Raw genomic sequence first — 22238 nt, 5'->3', positions numbered from 1 at the left:
ATACTGCGATCCAACGAAGTACGTGATTTGTTCAACATTATAAAACCATCTAGCAGAAGAATTATGAGTAGATCAGAGGGTTTCTGACTTCTCAGCCCAATGTACTCTGTACCACTCTACCAATCACGACGACCTTGGCCTTATTAGCACTGTGGTTATTAAATTAAACAACCAGAGACTTTTTATAAGTATGCATAGATATACCCCCAAATTTCCTTTGTTAACTATTTTAACCAAAATACATAATATCATAAATCATTTCAAAAGACAAGATACTCTAATTTTAAAAGTACATAAGAGGTTTGTTCTTAAGCACTGTTCTACCTTCCATTCCTTCAGTATGCTGCTGACTTTGCCTGATGACCTCTTCATCAAACATAAACAGAGCTGAATTCAACACACATTAACACAATTCAAAATAACACACAAAAATAATTTTCAGGAATGCTTACTAAATTAACAAAGGAAGAGGAAACATCTTTCTTTTACCTGGCTATAGACTTGACGATAATTTAAAACATTTGTTATACCAAATTGATTGAAAATTGGGTAATTTTAATCTCGCGTGATTAGGGAAAAATTAAATTATTTTATGTCATGTGTTACAGGTTTTCACTCCCCTCCTCTCAATGGAAAAGTTTCCATACCCTTGAATTAAGTTTATAAAAATTTTAATAAAATATCACTACCCACATAACGTATGTTATATTGATAAAATATTACTTATATAATACGTTGTTATTCAATATTAGTTTCTTTTCGTGAAAGATGGAATTTAGAAAACAAGCTCTGTGTGCTTGATGTGCTCAAAGCTACTGGGATGTCACTGCTTCTTAGTCCTCTTAGTGAACAAAGTAGTAAATACATGTATGCATACATGTACATATGTAAATATATCACATACATATTTAGATCCATGAGTTCATACTGATCTTTCTAATTCCAATCCAACACTTTACGGTTCTTTCTTGCCTTTCCCTGTTCCATGTTTCTAATTCCTTTCTCAGACACAGAAATCTAACTCCCATTATCCTTATTTACTTATTTGCTCAAAGTAACCAACCTACCAACATAACCCTTCTGACTGACTCTTCTACCTGCCTTTTCTGCAACCTTTCCCCCCAACCACCCACTTCCTCCAACACTAGGGCACACTGCTGCCCTTACTGCTGCACTGCCCCCCCACCCCTTGCTGCTGTATTTCCAAGGGTATCTATATACATATCTAAGACAGGAGGGGAAGAGAATAAACAAACAGATGGGCAGGCAAGGGAAGGGAAGGGAAGGGAATCAGTCATGATGTTTAGTTATTTACCTTAATAGTTGATTCCTCTCCTATGCTCCATCCTTCAACATGCCCTCTTTCCACAACTCACATTAAAGAATGGCTAACTGGCTATATTCGCTTTTGCAAATTTAACTTCACCATTAAACATAAGTATGCCCTGCAAGTGGTACTCAATTGCTGAATGACAATTTTCATAAACCTGCACCCCCCTCCAAAAAAATTGTGATATAATGAATAAATTAAACACTCCTGAAGCAGGAAAAAAATACTTAACAACACCTTGAACATTTATTCACAAAGACAACATGTGCAGAAAAAAGCACATATAAGATTGAATCAAACTATTACAAAATGTAAAAGGTACTTTATACAGTGTACTTTTGTAATAGTCTACATCACTTTATGATGACTTAGAAGTTCCATGGAAGGACTCAATTCATGACTATAAAAGCTGACAAAGTGAAAATCTGCCCAGCCATTCATTCATCGCGATGAGATGACAATGATCAATAAGGCCAGCTGCAAAATTAATAGGAAACATCACTTCTCTCAAGGACACACTGCTGCTGAAAAGTGTCATAACAACCTCCTTTTTTGAATGACTATTGTATTCTTATTCACTGAGAAGCTTTGTTATCTAAAATCATAGATATCAAAAACTTTCCTGTTTAAACATACATCGGTAAAATGAACCCCCCACTCTTGCTGGAGGATCTAAGTCATCTTGACATAGAGAATGAGGCTCGATTTCCAGCCTAAGTGTAGAGCTTCAGAGAAGGGGTTTCTGAACACAACACTCCACACAGATGTTAATTTTGTAGTTTTCAAGACAACAGGACCCTGGGTCTACTTCACAGTTGAAACCAGATGTTAACCCCATTTATACATAGCTCTGCTTTATTTTGAGTCCATCAAAATATTGCTTTATTTAAATTTCATTTACACTCCACCCTTCCTCCAAATCCTATAACAATTTTATCTTTTCCTTTGGTAAGATGCTTGCACGGTGTCTGTTGTGTCATCTCCCTCACTGAAACAAGCCAGTAAGTCTGACTGTCAGACTATAGGTTTATCCCTAGAGGTCTTGGGTTGAACAAAAAAGTGACAGTTGCAGCCCAAACCCTTCATTCCTGTGGTTCATGATAATGAACTTCATGTAATTAATTATGTGTAACAATGAGACCCAGAGGATCAGGGGAAGATAATTAACTGGTTAAAGCAACACAATTTTAGCTATCATTGAGACGAGTTCATGAAACAAGAACAAAGAAGTTTCATTTTCATCCCTTATACAGTCACTGGTTTAGCCACCTACAGAAAGATCCACTGGTAGAAAGTTGGGTAAATGTCTTCCCATCTTCTCCTCATTGTTGATCAGGCCCACTCCCATTACACAAATTGGGAGAAATATTTCAACACTGAATCTTTGATGGTGGTTGGAGAGAGTGACATCAACACTCAGAGATTTTAACCATTCTTCATGGTGTTGCCATGAGAGGGAGAAAACAAACTCTTTGAACCACTTGGAAGAAAAAACAAATTAATCTAGAAAAGATTATTATGTGTAAATAACTCCCTATTAAGGTTTCTTGGAACATACTTCTGCTTCCACAAATATTTAGTTTTTCCATCATATTTTAAAAGCCACTGTAATTTAAACCCCAGACAAAACTTCTTTGGAATATAATTATTATATTAAAACAGTAAATATTACCTTAAACTCTGACAACCATTCTTCCACAACCCCTTTCTCTGAAGTGAACATCTTTCCACATTTGTTTTAAATCTTCAACCTGAAAATTAACATAGAAAATAGTTAAAATTTTGAATACATTTTCTTTATAGTCAGGTTACTATGGATAGAAACAAACCTATAAAATTTAGTTACTTCTTGTTTGTGAAACTTAAGCAATTTTAAACATAAATTACCGGGTTCATTTCAAAACCAATGTGCACAAACAAGCATTAAAATGCAAGAATTGTGACAAAAGTATAAATATTATAACATGAAGAAACTGGCTCTGCAATTTTCATTCAGCTTTCAGGAATACAAGCTGCAAAACATACTGGACATTTCTTCCCAGTTTCAATTAAATAACTTCAGATAGATAATGCATCTTAAGAAAACTGCAGAAAATATTTTAAAGCTGTGAAAATATAAAAAGACATGCATCCAAAATTGACTTTACACAGGCATTAAAATAATTTAATTTGCTTCTATTTCAGTTTTTTACAAGAGTAACTATCTAGGCAAGCCACTTGGTTCCCTGAAAGCTTAATACTCATAAAACAAAAGTAAAAGTGATATTATCCAAGATAATGACCATACTCAACAATAGTTATTCAGAAGATTGGAATTACTTAAGTACAAATAAGAAAAAAAGCTAAAGAAAATGCAAAACAAATTTATCTCAAGCAAAATTTGTCAAAGACAATTTACTTTTCTTCACCCATCCATCTACATGAGAATAAGCCTAAAAACTGTTTCTTGAGGGAAAACCTTAGCTCTACCTAAATCTCCTAACTGCCTAATTCAGGTACAAATCCTGCATTAGACTTCTTAATTTTCATCAGCATTATCAAGTAGTAGAAACTGAGGCAGAATTGAACTAATTCTATTACTTACTTGAAGCATAACCTTGGGCAAGTTATGTCCCTTTTTTTCATCTGTGAACTTGGGATAACCAAGTAACTACTTTCAAGGGGTTATTGTGAAGATTCAATTTAAAAAATGCAAATTAAAAAAATTATTACAGTAACTGGCAAAGTATTATTACTATGCAATTTTATTTTTGAAGACTATCAACTCAAACAGCCTCTGCTCAGCTATCAAAGTATACAGATATGCCTTAATGAACAACACAAGGTTCTTGCCAAAAAATACATTCTAAAATTTCTGTTGTCTGATTCCCATGAAAAACATGGTTAAGAAAATATATATACATATATTCATTCACGGAGAATTAATTACTCAAGAGACATGCATTTTATTTTTTAGAATTAAAAATGGTACATTTTTTATGGGGAAAGAAATGAAAAATCATATCACTGGCACTTACCACAGTGACTACGGACTCTTAACAAGGGTGCTCCCGACAGTATGGATGTGACTAAATTTAATGCCAAAATTAGACTAAAATTCTTATTGCCCATAAACTGGAGGTTTTTGTTGTTTTGTTTTGTTTTACTTTATGGCAAACACAATTTTTTAAAAAATCTCTGGGACTGAGATCTCTATTTAATTCACTCATTAATTTAGTACCCTAATCTCAGAATTCTGGTAAACTGCTTCCAAATAATGAAAGAGCAAATGTTCTATTCTTGTATACGTTCAAAATTTTTCTTTCAATATCTCAAAAACACTAGAAAAGATCTCAAGGCACTACAAAAGACTTGACTAAATAGCACTATTTGATGTATGACCTAAATTTAAAATAAGAATAAATGGTCAAAATTGCATATATATTTAGTTTATGGCTAAAGCATATAATGAAAACATGCTGAAAATGGTTGTGGCAACTGTGTATGACTGGTTGCAGATCAGAGGGTATGGCAACTATTAAAGCAACAGGCATGATGAGCCAAAAGACACCCTACTCTGCTACTGTTGGTCATAACAGGCAGAGTAGTGCTGCTAAAATTATGCAAAAGCAATTAGTTCAAATTAACATCTGATTAAAAAGTGTTTTATTCATTCTTCCTCTTCCATTTTCTACTTTGAAAAAGCAACCAGGTCTATTGGCAGAGGCTCTTCAACACTTAATAACACAAATACCCCAACACTTTCTCTTCGCCAAAACAAACAAATCCAATTGAAGTTAATGGCAAGCTGCTTGCCATTAACTGAATGGATTGAGGTGGAAGATGAGTAATTACTTCTTCCCTTAAGCCATCCAAATTTCCCTCTCCCATGTCTTGCCAGGGGGAAGTGTATAAAGTTTTAAGGTTTTGGCATTGAGACTATTCCTTGGAGATAGACAAATTACAGGCATCTGGTGTTTTGCTACATCCAAGAATATAAGCCACCTGTATTTCTAGGGTCATTGTAAAAAGTACCAGACTGTGAGACTTAAACAACAAATTTATTTTCTCACGGTTCTGGAGGCTAGAAATCCAACATCAAGGTGTCCGCAGGGTTGATGCCTGCTTAGAGCCATAAAGAAAGAATCTGACCCAGCCTTTTTCACTGCCTTATAGCCAATCCTCTCCCGGTGTCTTCACATCATCACGTCCAAACTTCCTCTTCTTATAAGGACATCAGTCAAGTTGGATTAGAGCCCACCCTAATCACCTCATTTTAACTTAATTAGCTCTGTAAAGACACTAGTTCCAAACATGGCTACATTCTGCAGTACTGGGGAGTAGGATTCAACATATGGATTGTGGGGTGGGGGGAGGACACAATTCAGCCCATTAACACCATCAAAGCTGCAATAAACTAGGATTGTAGCAACTAATCTGCCTCTCTCTCCTTGTTCCAGATGTGCTTGAATATCATCCATTTACTCATAAATTACCAGACGTCTGTCCCATATGCCAGGTTTACAAAAATGAACATCACGGAGTCCCTGACTTGAGGGATTCACAGTCTATCAGGGGAAACAAGTGAACATAAAACAGCACAAGTGAGTCTCCTTTAATCCGTTTTGAAACAAATCAAGGCAAATTAGGGTACAGTAAAATCAAATAATAAAAACAAATGCTATGAGGAGGAACGTAAAAGAAAGCTCAATGTAAATATTATTTTATAATAATTTTGCTATCATTTGCCCCTCTTCCTTGACTTTTCCCCAAAATAATGGCATACAGAAATATACTTTCCAAAGCACGGCTCTACTTTAATTCCTTTAAAGCTTTTGTAAGGGTTCAGAACAAGTCACCCCAAGATGTGCCTCTGTGTTATGTGGATTATTTTGAGCTAGTCTCGAGAAACTTCTGCCACCCCCCAACCCCACAACCGAGAACTTAAATTAGGGGCCTTTTCCATAATAAGTGATTATCAGAACTAACCTTTATGACCCATCTACATGGCAAGGCAAACTACTAGTTACTGAATGTCCGCTCTTTTCTTCCTGCAGTGACCCTCCTTCTCCCTGAGGCTCCTAGGTGCCCTACCTCATCTTTAGCTCAGGATGCCACATATACCTCATTTTCCTTTTCTGTCTCTGAACCTCATGTATGTGGGGCCTCTGTTTCATGTATGTAAAGTTCCCATGTACATGAAATTAAATGTGATTTTCTCTTGTTAATCTGTCTCATGTCTTTTTCATCATTCAACCAGCCAAAAGAACCAGAGGAGGGAAGGGGGAACTTTTCTCTTCCCCACACTTTTTGCATTCTAAGTGACAATTTTCCCTGCTCTAATGTTGGGGACAAAGGAAGAGACCAATGTTAAGAGAACCAAATTCCATTGACTTGTGGGTTGGGATGATGTCTTAGGGTGAGTCACTGCCCTTTAGCAAATAGCAATGAGACTCAACCATAATGAAGTCTAATAGAGGCTCAGATGTTCAATTAGAAAATGGTGGGGGCAAAGAAGGGGTGCGATGAGATAATGCAAGTAAACACAATTAATGGTAGTAATGTATACTAATAGAATCATAATAATAAAAGTGAGGGGAGGCAGAGTTTGCACCCCAAAATATGCCTTTTGGGATAATTATTTTAAGCTGGTGTTTTTTTGAAGTTTTTAAATTAATTTATTTTTTAATCTTTTAAGATTTTTATTAAAATACAGTGACCATATAATATTAGTTTCAGGTGCACACCATAGTTATCCAACATTTATACACCTAAAGAGGTGATCACCATGGTAAGTTCAGCCACCATCTGACACCGTACCACACTATTACAGTATTATTGACTATATTTCCTGTGCTGCACCCCCAAAACATTTACATCCCCAAAACATTTGTTTCATACCTGGAAATTTGAACCTCTTATTCCCTTTTGTCTCCCCCTGCCCTTTTTTTAATTTTTCAATTACAACTGACATTCTATATTATTTTATATTAATTTCAGATGTACAGAATAGTGGTTAGACGTTTATATAATTTAAGAAGTGATCCCCCTGAGTAGTCTACCATCCATCTGGCATTAATACATAGTTATTAATATATTGTTGATTATATTCCCTATGCTTTACTTTATATCCCCCTATTTTCTAACTACCAATCTGTATTTCTTAGTCCTTTCACATTTTTTCCCCTGCCCCCCAACCTATCACTCCAATAAACTAGTACCCATCTGACAAGATACAGTTATTACAATATTGACTATATTCCTTATGCTATACCTTATATCCCCACGACCACTGTGTAACAACTAATTTGTACTTCTTAATCCAGTCCCTTTCCCTTTTTCACCCACTCCCAAACCCCCTCCCATCTGGCAACCATAAAAATGTTCTCTGTATCTATGAGTTTCTTTGTTTCGTTTGTTTGTTCTGTTCTTTAGATTCCACTTGTAAGTGAAATCATATGACATTTGTCTTTCTCTGTCTGATTTAACTACATTCAGCATAATACCCTCTAGATCCATCCATGTTGTCACAGATGGCAAGATTTCATTCTTTTTATGGCTGAGTAATATTCCACTGAATATATGTACTACCTCTCCTTTATCCATTCAGAGACACCCAGGTTGCCTTCATATGTTGTCTATTGTAAATAATGCTGCAATGAACATATGGATGCACCTGTCCCCTCGAAGTTGTGTTTTGGGTTTCTTCAGATACATACACAGAAGTGGAATTACTAGATCCTTCTTTGTCTCGTTATAGCCTTTGCTTTAAAGGCTATTTTGTCTGGTATAAGTATTGCTACCCCAACTTTTTTTGTGTTTTTTATTTCCATTTTCGTGAAATGTCTATTTCCATCCCTTTACTTTCTGTCTGTGTCTATATTTAAATCAGAAGTGAGTCTCTTATAGGCACCATCTGTAAGAGTCTTGTTTTCTTATCCATTCAGCCACACTATATCTTGATTAGAGCATTTAATTTACATTTAAAGTAATTGTTGATAGATACATAGTTATTGCCATTTCATTCTTCATATTTTTTATCTTTTTTTTTCTTTTCATCTTAAAGAAGTTCCTCTAAGATACCTTGTAATGCTGCTTTGCTGGTGATGAACTCCTTTAGCTTTTTCTTGTCTGGGAAGCTCTTTATCTGTTTTTCTGTTCTAAATGATAGTTTTGCTGGGTAGAGTAATCTTGGTTGTAGGTCCTTACTTTTCATCACTTTGAATATTTCCTGCCAATCCTTTCTGGCCTGCAGTTTCTATTCAGAAATCAGCTGATAGTTTTATGGGGGCTCCCTTGCAGGTAACTAACTGCTTTTCTCTTACTGCCTTTAAGATTTTCTCTTTGCTTTAAACTTTGGCATTTCAATTATGAGATGTGTCTTGGTGTGGGCCTCTTTGGGTTCATCTTACTTAGAACTCTCTGTGCTTACTGGGCTTGGATATCCATTTCCTTCACCAGGTTAGGGAAATTTTCTGTTATTATTTCTTCAAACAGGTTTTCAATTATTTGCTCTCTCTTTTCTCCTTCTGGTACCTCTATGATGTAAATATTGGTATGCTTGATATTGTCCCAGAGGCCCCTTAAAGTGTCCTCACTCTTTTGGATTCTTTTTTCTTTTTGCTGTTCTAATTGGGTGTTTTCTGCTACATTATCTTCTAAATCACTGATTTGATCCTCTGCTTCATCTAATCTACAATTGATTCCCTCTAATGTATTTTTCATTTTAATTATTGTATTCTTTATTTCTGAGTGGTTCTTTTTTATATTTTCTATCTCCATTTTTATATTTTCTATCTCTTTGTTGATGTTCTCCCTGGGATCACTGAGCATCCTTATAAGCAGTGTTTTAAACTCTGCATCTGGTAGATTGTTTGTCTCCATTTTGTTTAGTTCCTTTTCTGGAGCTTTGTTCTGTTCTTTTATTTGGGACATGTTTCTTTGTCTCCCCATTTTGGCTGCCTCCCTGTGTTTGCTTCTATGTAGGACAGCTTTGCCTCCAGTCTTAGTAGAGTGGCCTGATGTAGTAGGTGTCCTGTAGGACCCAGTGGTGCAGTCTCCCTGGTCACCAAAGCCAGGTGCTCCAGGTGTGTCCCTTGTGTGGGTTGTGTGTCCTGCTGTAGTTGAGCCTTCATTGCTGTTTATCTGTAAATGGGAGAGAATGGCCCTTAGGATGATTGATTGTAAGGACTGACTGTGACTACAGTGGAGGAGTTGTGGTGCAGGGGCTGACTCTACAGAATAGGATGCGCTCTAGCAGAGCTTTGGTGCCTGTGTAGTCTGCCCTTTGGGTGTGTCATCCTTGGAGGCGGCCGGGTGATGCTCTGCTCAGTCAGAAGTTGGCCACCAGGCATGCCAGCCTTGGGGCCTCCTGGGGGGGGACCTGCTGCAGGCCAAGTTCAGCTGTAGCTTGTGCCCTGCCCAGAGCCAGCTGGCATGAGTCACAAAGCAATCCGCAGAGGGCCACTGCCCATGTTGTGCTTGGAGATGCCTCAAGAGGCTAAACCATGAACCAAGGCCAGCTGTCATTTGTGCCACACTTAGAGCGGCTCAGCCAGTGGTATGGGACATGTCGGAACCTGATGCTGCTTGAGTTTTGTGAACCTTTGACTTCAGGAAAGTCTGCAGCATGAGCCGAGGCAGGCTGTTTGTATGAAAAATCCACTGGAAGTAGCCTGGGTATGCCTGCAAGTTGCTTGGGGTGAGGTCTCTGAATCACCAAGGTGGGGCAAACAGTGTCAGCCAGGTTGATGGAGACTCAGACATGGCAGCCACCTGCATCTGCATCCGGGAGGGGTGAGAGCGCAATAAAGAAACAATGACTTCCGCCAGCTCCTCTGTCCAAAAGAAAGCTGCTCCTCCAGGCCTTGCCCAGAAGCCAGATAACTCAGTTCCTGCCCGTATGTCCCTGTCACCTTTCCAGCAGCTGCCCCAGCTTTGGAGCTCAGAGTGAGTGAGTCTTTCAGCAGGTAAGTCTATGCACAGGCCCTTTAAGAGGAGTGTCTGGGACTGCAGCCACCCTCTGTCTCACTCAGTCACAATCTATGCTGGTTTTCACAACCAGAAGTTGTACGGAACTTCTCTCCCTGACACTGAAACCGTGGGCTGGGAAGCCTGGTATGGCACTGAGACCCCCTGCTCCTCTATAGCCAAGATATCCCTCCACAGCTGAGGTATCTTTCCCAGTAGTTAATGCTCACACAGGTGTGGGACTAGCCTAGTCTGTTCAATATCTCTGCCTCTCCTACCAGTCTCAAAGGGCTTTTTGTCCTTAGTGATAGGGTTTTCGTTCAGTTAGACTTCAGGCGACTCTCAATGATGGCTGTTTTGTAGTTTAGTTGTAATTTTGATGTGGCCATCAGACGACGTAAGCACTTAAGCTCATTATTTTTAAGAAACAAAAGACTCAGGAGAAACCTCTGACCTAAAAGAATTCAGATAGAGGAACTGCTGAAGGAAGGGAGATATCATCATAGATAACTATAGTTTTATATGAACTAAGTGTGACTGACAAGGATGAACCTAGCAAGGCCTCTCTGTGTCCCATTGTTAAAGATGGCCCCACAAACACTTATTTACCAAACATTTGCTTTTCCATCTCCATCTGAATTGCATTCCTCCCCTTTGAAGTCCCAAACACAACCCCCTCACCCTTCTCCTTAGCTCAAGATGGTATAGAAGCCTCAACTGCCTGATCTGTCCTCATGTTCTATATTCTTAGGGAAGCACCGTATGTACATATGCAACAAACTTTAGCTATTTTCTCCTGTTAATCTATCTCATGTTAATATAATTATTAGTCCAGCCAGAAGAACTTAGAAGGGTAGAAGGCAAATTATTTTTCTTCCCCAATAAAAGCAACAGATTTTGACTGTACTACAAAATTCTATTTGATTCTTCTCTATCAGAAACTCAGCGGATCTTATTGGTTTAAAAAATTATACTAAAAAATAAATAATCATTATATTAACCAAAGCAGAAATAAATAGTGCAGTATGACCATGTCGATTCATATTAATTGGGGTAACAGTCAATTTGTTTTAGCAGAGGCTGAATTATTAAATTATTTTTAAAATAATTTTCAATAATATTAAGTCTTATATTAATGTAACAAAATGTAACCTAGACATTGCTTTGCAGCTTAATACAAAACTAAAATTAGTACAGCAAAAATTTCTATCTTGCTGTCTCCCAAAGGACTTGAAAGTCCTGTAAAAATGTTTAATCTCTAAAGTAGTTTAAGCATTCTTTTTCAGTTATGCATTGTTTCTGAAGAAAGGATTTATAATGGAAAACTAAACATCTGTTTGGACTCTTTCACCAACTAATTCCTGATTGATGGAATCAAATTCAATAAATCACATTATATTACAACTCCGGAGCTTTATAATCTGGTGACATGAAAAGTATCTCCCCTCATTACCATCTTGTGACCAACTCAATATGATTTCCATGGAGAGGCTGACCTTTCTGAGGTGCTACCTAAAATTGTATAACATGTTTAAAGTTCTCATAGTGAAAAGAACAAATTTTACTCTTACTTGTCTTGATGTTGCCTTTCTTGGCCTGTCCATCTTTCCCCTCAGTCTATCATTATCATGGATAGAAAGAACATCTCATCTCCAAACAAAGTAATTGTGAAAAATTAAATATTATACAAATGATAGAGGAGCATATTGGAAGGAATCATTTTATAAAACATTTTAAATGGAAAATAGTTCCTACAAAGTATAGCGAACATAACTAAAATGTCTCTTCTATTCCTTTCTATAGGGAGAGGAATCATACCTATATTCCTTTTACAATACCCCCACCTTACCCCAGTGTTTTAACATAGCTCAATAAATCGAAGCTACATGGCATAATGAAAAGGTTCAACAAACTCATGACCATGTTCCAGAAAGTTACTTAAAGTTTCTAAGTCTCAGTTTCCTCAACTGTGAAAAGTAGGTAATAATACTTGCATTACAGTAATGTTTTAGAGATTAAAAACAATGCAAATAAAGCACTGGCACACCACAGAGGCTCAAAAAAATGATAGCTCTAATTATCACTAACAAAATATTTATCAAATGGACTATTGAGAATGCATTTCAGGATCTTATAGTTCCTGAAACGGAAAATGGAGGGAGGACGGAAGGGAGAATTTATTCGATTCTAATGATCCAGTTATTTCTGTCCTTACTTATTCTTCACTGATTCACTTTCTGATTTAGTACCCTAATCTACAGCCACTGCTTCAATTATTTTGCACCAATTTATTCCCTAACCCTCTTTACAGTATATATTGGTTCTCATCATATACTCTCCATGACCTTATAAATGACAAATCTACTGGTTTTTTCTCTGTACTCTTTCTTTAACCTTGTCACAAGTGTCTTTCTTTCTGAAACTCTACTCAGAAGACTTTACTGACTTCAGTATTCTGGTTCTGTTGCCCATGTAACCACTCTTCTGGTTTTCTGTACTTCTCTAACAGTCTATTTGATTTGCACGTTTCTATCTACCCCACTTAATGGCTGCTTCTCCCCACACTCATTTCTAAAATACTTCCACCTTCTTCTCTATTCCCTTATCAAGACCCACTTGAAGTTTCATAATTTCTCAAAATTGTCTCTGCCTCTTCTAACTACTGAAGTGTGTACTGCTTTGTGGACTCTGTTGTCATTCTGTTTGCAACAGTAATATCTATAAATTAACAAATTAGCAGGGACATTGAAATTTAGATCAAAAGGGCATCTGTGTGTCTAGCAAGTTGAAAGCGGTCAGACTGGCAACTGTTTATGACGCCCCCCCCCCCCCAAAGGGCGGAGGTGGGGAGTACAGTATGTGTATGTTTATTAGAACAAATACCCTAACTGAATTAATTAAATGTTGTTTACATTTTAAAGGGGCAAGCCCCAAAAGGTCTCAAAAAGATAAAAATAGAGTTCATAATTGCTTGCCCAATTTAAGCACTTTTAAGGTTTATAGTATTCTCTTAAATTTCCAAGCCTGTAAGTCTAGAAAAGAATAAAATGTAAATCTTCCAATAACCAAAACCTCAAATAATTTTCATAGTACAGTTTAAGAACCCATATACAATGTTTTCATTAAGTCTAGTACAAATAACTGAATGAATCCTTATGCAGTTATCTGAGAAAGCAACTAATGTTCATCAGCTAATCAAAAGACTCTTTGTTCAAGAAAAAACACACCAAACAAATATCACTTAACATTTACTATTAAAAAGGCTATTCTGATGCAAGCCTCAACAATGACAAATATTTAAACTACAATGGAAAAGTACTGTTTCCAAAACTTGATCTCTTACACGTGTTGCATTTAACAGTCTTTAAAAGGTACAAACAGGATTCAGGAATGTAAATTGATCTTGAATACCTTATAAATTAAAATGTGAAATACATAAAGTGCATTATGTAAATATCATCCCATTCCCATTCTGGCATCTTCTATCATAACTATACTGGGCTGTATTTGTTAAAATAGCAGATATGCTATCGACACAGAATAGACCAGTAATAATTATGATAGGGTTACCAAAACTGAACCTAATTGGGCAAAGAGGAAACTAATAAGACATGCAAATAAAATGATTAAATTTACTTCTTGGTAATAGAGAGTAATGGAAGAGTCTTGGTTAGGAAAAATTTAGGATACTGATTGAAAAACATGAGTTATAGCATCAGATAGAATGGAGTTTAAATTCTCTCCACCACTAACTAGCTGTTGATCTTAAACTCTTTGAGCCTCAGTTTCTTTATCTTTAGACTAAGAATAATAATACTTAGCTCATAAAGACACGTACAGATTAAATGAAAGTAATTATGCAAAGTACTTAGAAAGTAGCACATATTAAAATCTCAATAAATTGATTTAATCCAAAAAGACCTACACATTTTTATAGCTAAACTATTTCAGACCTTCAAGAGAGAGATTGTTAGAGCACATAAAAAGATGGAAAACTTCTCTCTCTCAGCTTCTCTCTCTTTAAAGCTAGCATATTCAGAAACCAAAACCTGAACAAGGTAATAAAAAGGAACACTAGAGATCAATCTTACATAGCAATCAAATCTAACACTACTTTAAGGAGGTATGCTATTATTAAGTTGCTTTGTTTGGAAAAGCTAATATAATTCATCAACCACTAGATAAAAGAAGAAAAACCACACGATCATCTCAATGTATATGACAGAGACATGTGATCTTTTTCCAATTTAACCTCAATTCAAAAAAAGGGGTGGGGGATGGAGAATGGAAGACTGTTTCCTTAACATGCAAAAAAATATTGTCAAAAAGAATACACAACTGTGAAACCCTAAAGGCATTCTCATTTGAATGAGAAATTAGCCAAAGATGCTCACCATTCACTACTATAATTAACATTATTCTAGACATTCTGATCAATGCAATTGAAAAAAAAAGAAACAAGGATTAAATATTGGGAAGAAGACAAAATTATCATCATTTACAAATATTGTAACTGCCTTATTACAAAATCCAACAAAAACTATTAGAATTAAGAGTTTCATAAGATGACCAGTTAGAAAACAGTATACACAAATCACCAGTTTTCCTATGTTCCATCAGGAAGCAGTAATTCTCCTTAAAATACAATGAAAAAAGATTCTATTCATAATAGCCATAAGTTCTAAAATACCAAAAATTAACTTTAAAAATTAGGCAGAACCACATGAAGACAACTACATAATAGATGACCTGGAGAAATGATGAAAATATTGTAAAGATATCACAACTATCTCTAAAAAATTAATTTAGAAATTCCAATGGGGTTCTTTTGGGATCCTAATAAATTGAACTAAAGGTAATCTGGAAAAAGAAATATATGAGAAATGCTGAAAATGTTTTGGAAAATTTAATAGGAATTAACACAACCATGTAATTAAATACATTAAAAATTACAACAATTAGGACTGTTTGAAATTATTGGAGGAAAAAATAAAGAGCCCAATGAAGCAGAATCAAAAAGCTAGAAAAAATCATATAGTATATATAAACGTGATTTGGTATATAATAAAGATGACATTTAAAACCTCCGAGGAAAGATAATTGTTTAATAAAAAGTACTAATATAATAGACTTGCCACTCTAAAGTAATATAAGAAAATAGAAGTGAATAGCTATATAATTGGGGAATGCAAGAAGGCTTTTCTAAGCAGGCAGATACCATAAAAGAAAAATTTGATAGATTTAACTACACTAAAAATGTTAAAAATCTGTTTAGAAAGAAAAAAACAAGAAACAAAATTAGGATGCAAATGACAAACCAGAGAAATTATTTACAATGTAATTTGACAAAGGTCTAAAAGTTTTATATACAAAGAGCTCTCATAACTCAGTTTTTTAAAATCTCCAATGTTTTAATAAACAAAGGCCACTAATAGATAATTCACAAAATACAAATAGTTAACATTAATAATCAAATAAAATTTATAGAAGACACAACTTTTCATATCAAAATAGCAGTTTTTTAATTGCCAGTGCTGAATACAGAGAGGTTGCTGGCATTCTCAAACACAATTAATAAAAATAAATATTAAACTTTTCTGGAAGGCAATCTATTAATATCTATTAAAAATAATTTAAATATGCATAACTTTTGACTTCATAATTTATCCTAAGGAAATAAAGATATGGGCAAATGATTAATCTATCAAGAAGCTAACTGCTACACTATTCACTCAAAATTATTGGAAAAAGCTTAAATTTTCAACAGTTGAAAGGGTGGTTAAATGAATGATGGTAAATCTATATGCCAGAATATTGGCCACACATTTAAAATGATATTACATTGTAAAAGAACATTATATTGACTCAAGTAATCATTCAGTCAGTTAAGTGAAAATAAGCTAGTGACAAAACAACACACACACACCCACACACACACAAAACTACATACAATATGGTTTCTTTTTGTTAAAAAAAATTAAAAAGTAAAACCCATTAAAAAGACCTTTAAGAATATTCACCAAAGTGTCAATAATGATTTTCACTGGGTGGAGGCATTATATCATTAATGCTTTCTTGAATTTTCCAATTTTCCTGCAATTATTATGTATTACACTAGTAATTAAGAAAATACCAAATGTTTACAATATTGCTGTGACTATAGTAACAATAATACCCCAAATCGTGCCAACACTGATATTCCTGCTCTATTTAGGCTGCACCAAAATTAGGGATGCCTACCCTCTCTAGGTCAGAGCATACTTTCATACTTTAATCACAATGAATTTTCAGAACTCTAGGAGCCAATCAGACAAAAGTCTTCACTGCATCTTTACAATCAAGTACAATGTCAAAAAACATTTAGGTATTAACCATTGTGCTTTTAGCCCCCTGCCAAAGGTAAGAATCAGGAGTGAGGAACAAGCCCTGGAACTCAGAACCAGTAGGGCTCAGCTTTTACCTCCATCCACATCCTGAGCCAGAAATTTTTTCTAAAAAGTGAATGGGGGGAATATAGGTATTATCTTTTTTGATATGGAAAGTGTGGGCTTTGACAACTTCTAACCACAACTCTTCTCTGCCTCATTTGGGAGACAGAGGAATGATTTTTCTCTCCCAATGTATTTAAAAGGCATATATCCAAAGGGCAAGCTCGCCCGATTTCTTCTGAACAAAGATGCTGTAAACAGGAGATTTTCAAATGTTAAATGTTCTCTTTCTTCAGTGTAAGTATGCAGCCTAACTCCGAAAGGGCCAAAAAGACTCTGGCGGTACTCTGGCTTTCAACAATAAGCAATAGTCAAACTGTTCATTCCATCTGCTCCCCTCCAAAAAAATGACAAAGTATTACATGGTGGTGCCAGGGGTCTCAGGCACCATTTAAGGGGTTTTATGAAGGACATCCATTTTCACAATACTAAGATGCTCTCTAATTTTTCAGTATTTCAGAGAACCAATCTTGATACTACATGACAACTTTGATGCTCACATCTTTACCATCATATTCTTTGTTAGAGATGTTGCTTCAGAATTGTCTTTCTTATTGGTCAAAAGTCTAAATTCCAACCACTTCTATTGTCTCAGGGACTTAGTTCCTATAAACATCTCATCTTTCTTGAATATCTGACGTCATGCTTTCATTACACATGTAAAGAAACAATTATAACAGTGTTTAGAGGGGGATGAAACGGAGAGATTACAAAGGTATAGGAGAAAACTTTGGAGGAGATGAACATGTGCATTATTTTGATTGTGGTGGTGGTTTTTTGAGTGTAAACATGTCAAACAAATTGTACACTTTAAATATGTGTAGTTTATTATATGCCAATTATATTTCAATAAAGCTATTGAAATACTGATGTCTGGGTCCCACACCACCCCACAAATTGGTATGGGGGTTCCTCCTGGAAATTGGGATTCTTAAAAGCTCCCCCAGATGGTTATAAATGTGCAGCTAAGCTTGAGGACCACTGCTCTATAGCTATCATTCTCCCCTCTCTTCTTAAGTTTTCTTGAAATGCCTCACTCAAGCATGTCTACTTTATTGCCTATTCTTTCTTAATCTTCTGAAGACTGGTTTCTGAACCACCACTTAGCTAAAATTGTACTTGTTAAAGTCACCTATGGATTCCTGACAAATTTACTGCTCTCTGGAGTCCTCTCCTTACTTGACACCTCTTTACAACATTCAAAAATTGCTGACCCATTCCCCCTCTATTTGAAAATCTCTCCATTCTTAGCATCTCTTCTGATGGTCCTTCATCTTTCTAACTACTACAGTACACTTCCATCTCTTTCACACTAATCTTTAACCTATTTCTGCTTTTTTATCAGAGTCTGTTCTCTGGCTGCTGCTTTTATCATACCTAAGGCTTTCCCTGAGTCATTTCAATATCACCAAATCAATACAGCTTCAATTTATCCCCCAATCTTCCCTCTAACTCTGATTTCCTGTATAAATTCCACATTGGTAGATCCAAACATCTACATCTATCTTCACCTGAATGCTCCACAGCTTCCTCAAATTCAAACACTCCAATACAGAATTTATCATCTTCCCTCCATTTATGTGTTTCTCATTTCCAATCAATGGAACCAAGTCAAATCCTCAGGGTCCTGATTCCTCCTTCTTTCTTCCTAAAAGTGACAGGACCTGTCAAGAGTCGACCTCACTCTGCCAGACTGAGGGTCTAAAACACAAATCCATTAAACGGCTTCTTACCATCACTTTCAATCCAATCCCCTTAGGCAAGGATACAATGCCTTGGTCTGGCCCTCTACCATCCTCACTGTTCTCAATCTTCCACCTTTCCCCTATCTAACCCCTGTATTCAAGTCATGTCAATGTCAATGTTATTGACTTTGGATTTGTCATTGACAATGACTTCTCTAAACTGTCATGGTTTCTCATTTATTATGTTTGCCTCTTGGAAAGTTATTCACTTACCGCCTACACTTGGCAAAATTATATCACACTTCAAAACTACTGTGTGCTCCTGACTCCACCTACATCCAAGCTGAGTTAGCCATCTCCTACTCGACTCTGCTGCTTCACTAGACAAATCTCTAATCACACGTATTACATGGGATAATTGTGACTTTACTTGTCTATCTTGTACATTAGACAGTAAAGTCTTGATGACAAGAGCTAATGGCATTCAATCCATAGCCCTAGTACCTATTCAGCCTGGTGTCCCAGTACAAAATAAATTTGTTTGACATAATTTCAATTATTTACAAAACATAAACTTGAGGCTCCAAAAATTGTCTTGATACTAATATTATTTAAAGATTTCTTAACATTCATTATAAAATAAGTATCAGGCAACAGGATCCTGAATAAAATAGTTAACTACAAGGTATTTTTAAACGTTGTCAAAATGACACCACTCTAAAAAATGCGACCAAGAGCAGATTTCAAAAAATAGGAATTACACAAAGAAAAGAAGCAGGAATAACATACTGACCTGGCCAATGCCTCATTTGGATGTCCATATCCAGGTACTGTTAATGGTGATAACAAAGGGTTTATAATCCCTGTATGGTAGTAATCATAGTAAAAGGATAAAATAAGCCAAATCCAGACTTTGTTTTCTAAATATGTGGTGGTTTTCTCCCTTGCCATTTTGTTTAAATGAATTATTCGAATAACTGACTTGGAAGCTACTCTTGGCCAAGCAGATCCTAAAGACTTTTTATTTTCTTGCCTTTCCCTGTACTTTAAAAATGCGGTGCTTTGGGCTAATTTCAACCTTAAAATGTATTAACCTACAGAAGAAAAAAAAAGTGCTTAGAAATTGGGTAGAGTGTGGATGTTAGGAGAATGTTCTTAAGGAAAAGCAGCCTCTTTTCACACCGACTCACGATTACACCTATCCTTATGACTTTAGGCAGATAAGCTTTTCAAAGCTGAAAATCTCCAACTGTAAAGTGTGACATGAGCCAAAGAGGTGCCATACCTGCTTCAAACACTACGCGCGACTCAAAGGACAGACAATTTACAGAAGGACAGCCTGGCTCTACTGCCCGTCGTACGGTCTCTGAGACAAGTAGTAGCAGCCAGAGGCACACACTCCCCCTACCTGAAGAGCGGCGCGGCTGCCCGGCGTGTCATAGTGGGTTTTTTCAGAGAACCGATTCTCTGCAGTCGAAACCACTAGGGCAAAATTAAAATCTTTCAGGAATGTCTCAACTCTGAGTGTACAAAGCACACCTAGCACGCTTAAGGGCGGAGACCCAGTTCTGCTGAAGCCTGCAAACTTGGGAGTCTTTACACGCAACAATTTTCAGACAAAACCCCGACGATTCCCGAGGACGTTAACGTGAGCCTCGGGAGACGAGTAACAGAAAAAGGAGGAGGCGAGGGCTGAGGAGGAGATCGCCAGTGTAGTACGCAAGGCAGGACTCGTAGCGCTCTCTGGATCCCTCGGTCCTGCCAGGGACCAAAGCCCCGAGCGAACGTTGCTCTCAAAGACGAGGGGAGGTCGACGGTGACCATTTTGGCCACTAGACTGGACGGAGGGCAGTTGCCTCGCGGGAGTGGCAGGGAGGGGGTGGGAGGGTGGGAGAGGTCAGGCCGGAGAATCGGCAGCGGCGGGGGTGGGGGAGGGGCTCCCACCCCGGGCCGACCCCGCAGAGGGGCCGCGGGTCCCGCTGAGGCGGCGGCCCCGGGTCACGCCCGGAGTCTGGACCGCTCGTCGCCGGGAAGAAGAAAGACCCGAGTCCGCGCGCACAAAGCTGCCGTCGTCCAGGCAGCGGCAGGAGGGCTGCGCCCAAGTCCGGGGCGAGCAGCCGCCGGCAGCAGTCCCCTCACCCGGCCCGGCGGCTCGCGCCCCCCGACCTCCCCGGCGCGCAGCGCCGGCTCGCGCCCACCCGCTACGCCTCGCGCGGGAGCCGTTACCCTCAACGAAGCCGCCGCTCGGGGGACAAAGTCTCGGTCCCCTCCCAGCCGCCGCCTCGCCCGGGCTCCTCCCTGACAAAAAAGTTATCGGTCTCCGGCCGCCTTGGGGGCCCCGCCGTGGGTCGCTCGGCTGGACTCACCACAGCGGCTCCCGGAGCTTCACCTCCAGAACCTCGACCTGTCTGGCCCGCAGCGACAGGGACAGCGGCTGCCCTGCCTTCTCCTGAGTAGCAGCACCACCTGCCCCCCTTCTTCCTAGCAAAACGGGTCCGGACGAGCCATCTTCCCCCTCCACTCACTGACTGACAACCCAGCTCCAAGAGCCGCCACTGCCGCCAGCCACTCTGACAGGCACTACTAGGGACCCGTCCCCAGGCAGCCAACCACCACCGCCCCACGCCAGTTCGGCCTATCGCCGTCCCCCAGGGCGGGACCAGAACAACTTCTCCACCAATGAGAATCTTCCTCTGCTAAACCTGGGGCGGATCCTTGAAGTGAGAGGGAGGGCGATTTTAGGTGGGCGTGATCTGAGCAATGGGCGTGGTTGGAGCGCCCTAGAAGAGATGATTGACTGCAAGATTTACGGCAACGGCTAGGCAATAGCGATGTTTGTCCTGGGACAATGAATGTCCCAGACTGAGCTCTCTCAGAAGAAAATAAGCCTGTCGAAGGGATGTTAACCGTAATCACAGAAGAGAAACTAACTGATATTTTAATGTCTTGGTCAGGAGGATTTACTTCCCAGTAATTGGAAACGCAAGAATTTGTCAAAATCTCATCAAATTCCAGGAGGAAAAGAAAATGTACGTTTTTGCAAAGTGCATGAAAAGTTTCCCCACTTTATTATATCATTATATTCCTTAGTCTGGAAAAAGTCAAGTATAATTCCCCAATTTTCTTTCCATGGGCTGTTTTGTTTTGTTTTTAACTCCATCTTCCCTTCCTGCTCTTCTCCCAAACACATCCATTAATTATTTTGTGTAACAACTGGAACCTGAGCACATCTGAACCAGCTCCTAAATATAGTCCTTCTGTTTTTTGCCTCCTCGACTCTTCCTACCACATCTCTCTCAAGTCTAAGCAGAATTAGTTAGAAGAAAAATGGACCTTCAACCTGGAAGACAGGAAGTCATTCTAGATTTATACTATAATACAAAGGGGAAAGATTTCTAAAGCAACAAGTGATTTTTTCAAACACGCCAAGCACATAAATAAGAAAATATATTGCTTGATATCAAAAGGGCCTCAAGCAAACAATTCCAGGTAATCATTAGGGCAGAACTACAAAACAATCAGACAGGATCCCTGTTCCAAGAGCATAGCAAGATGTATAAGCAAATGACAAAATGGAGTGATAAGGGCAAGAAAGCTAGGTTCAAAGAGCAAGGAGAACACAGAGGAAGAAATGATTGTGTTTAAGAGAGTCAGGGAACTTCACAAGGAAGGTGATGTTTGAATTGGTTCTTAAAAGGTAGGTAGGAGTTTGTCTGAGAAGAAAGTCAAAGGGCATTTCAGGAAGAGGGAACAGCAGGCTCTAAGACATGGAGTTGTGAAAGGGCA

General features: G+C 37.9%; 1 protein-coding gene across 2 annotated transcripts in view; it reads right to left on the bottom strand.

Annotated features, from left to right (window-relative positions):
- HYCC1 (hyccin PI4KA lipid kinase complex subunit 1) overlaps nt 1-21036 on the bottom strand; it is a 57120-nt gene extending 36084 nt beyond the window's left edge. The window contains exons 1-2 of one of the 2 annotated variants that reach the window (XM_019727571.3): nt 20819-21036; nt 3003-3081 (exon numbers count right to left, since the gene is read on the bottom strand). In XM_019727571.3, coding sequence (XP_019583130.1) covers nt 3003-3053 — 51 coding nt within the window. In that variant the 5' untranslated portion in view covers nt 3054-3081; nt 20819-21036. The remainder of the gene's footprint in view (nt 1-3002; nt 3082-20818) is intronic. The other variant, XM_019727580.3, reaches the window with a different exon arrangement.
- Nucleotides 21037-22238: the final 1202 nt, after the last annotated feature.

Source organism: Rhinolophus sinicus, chromosome 4 (genome assembly GCF_057876585.1).
Source record: "Rhinolophus sinicus isolate RSI-liver-muscle chromosome 4, RSI-T2T, whole genome shotgun sequence".
NCBI classification, from domain to species: domain Eukaryota; kingdom Metazoa; phylum Chordata; class Mammalia; order Chiroptera; family Rhinolophidae; genus Rhinolophus; species Rhinolophus sinicus.
The sequence above is the reverse complement of the archived record's forward strand: the minus strand, read 5'-3'. Positions and strand labels throughout refer to the sequence as shown.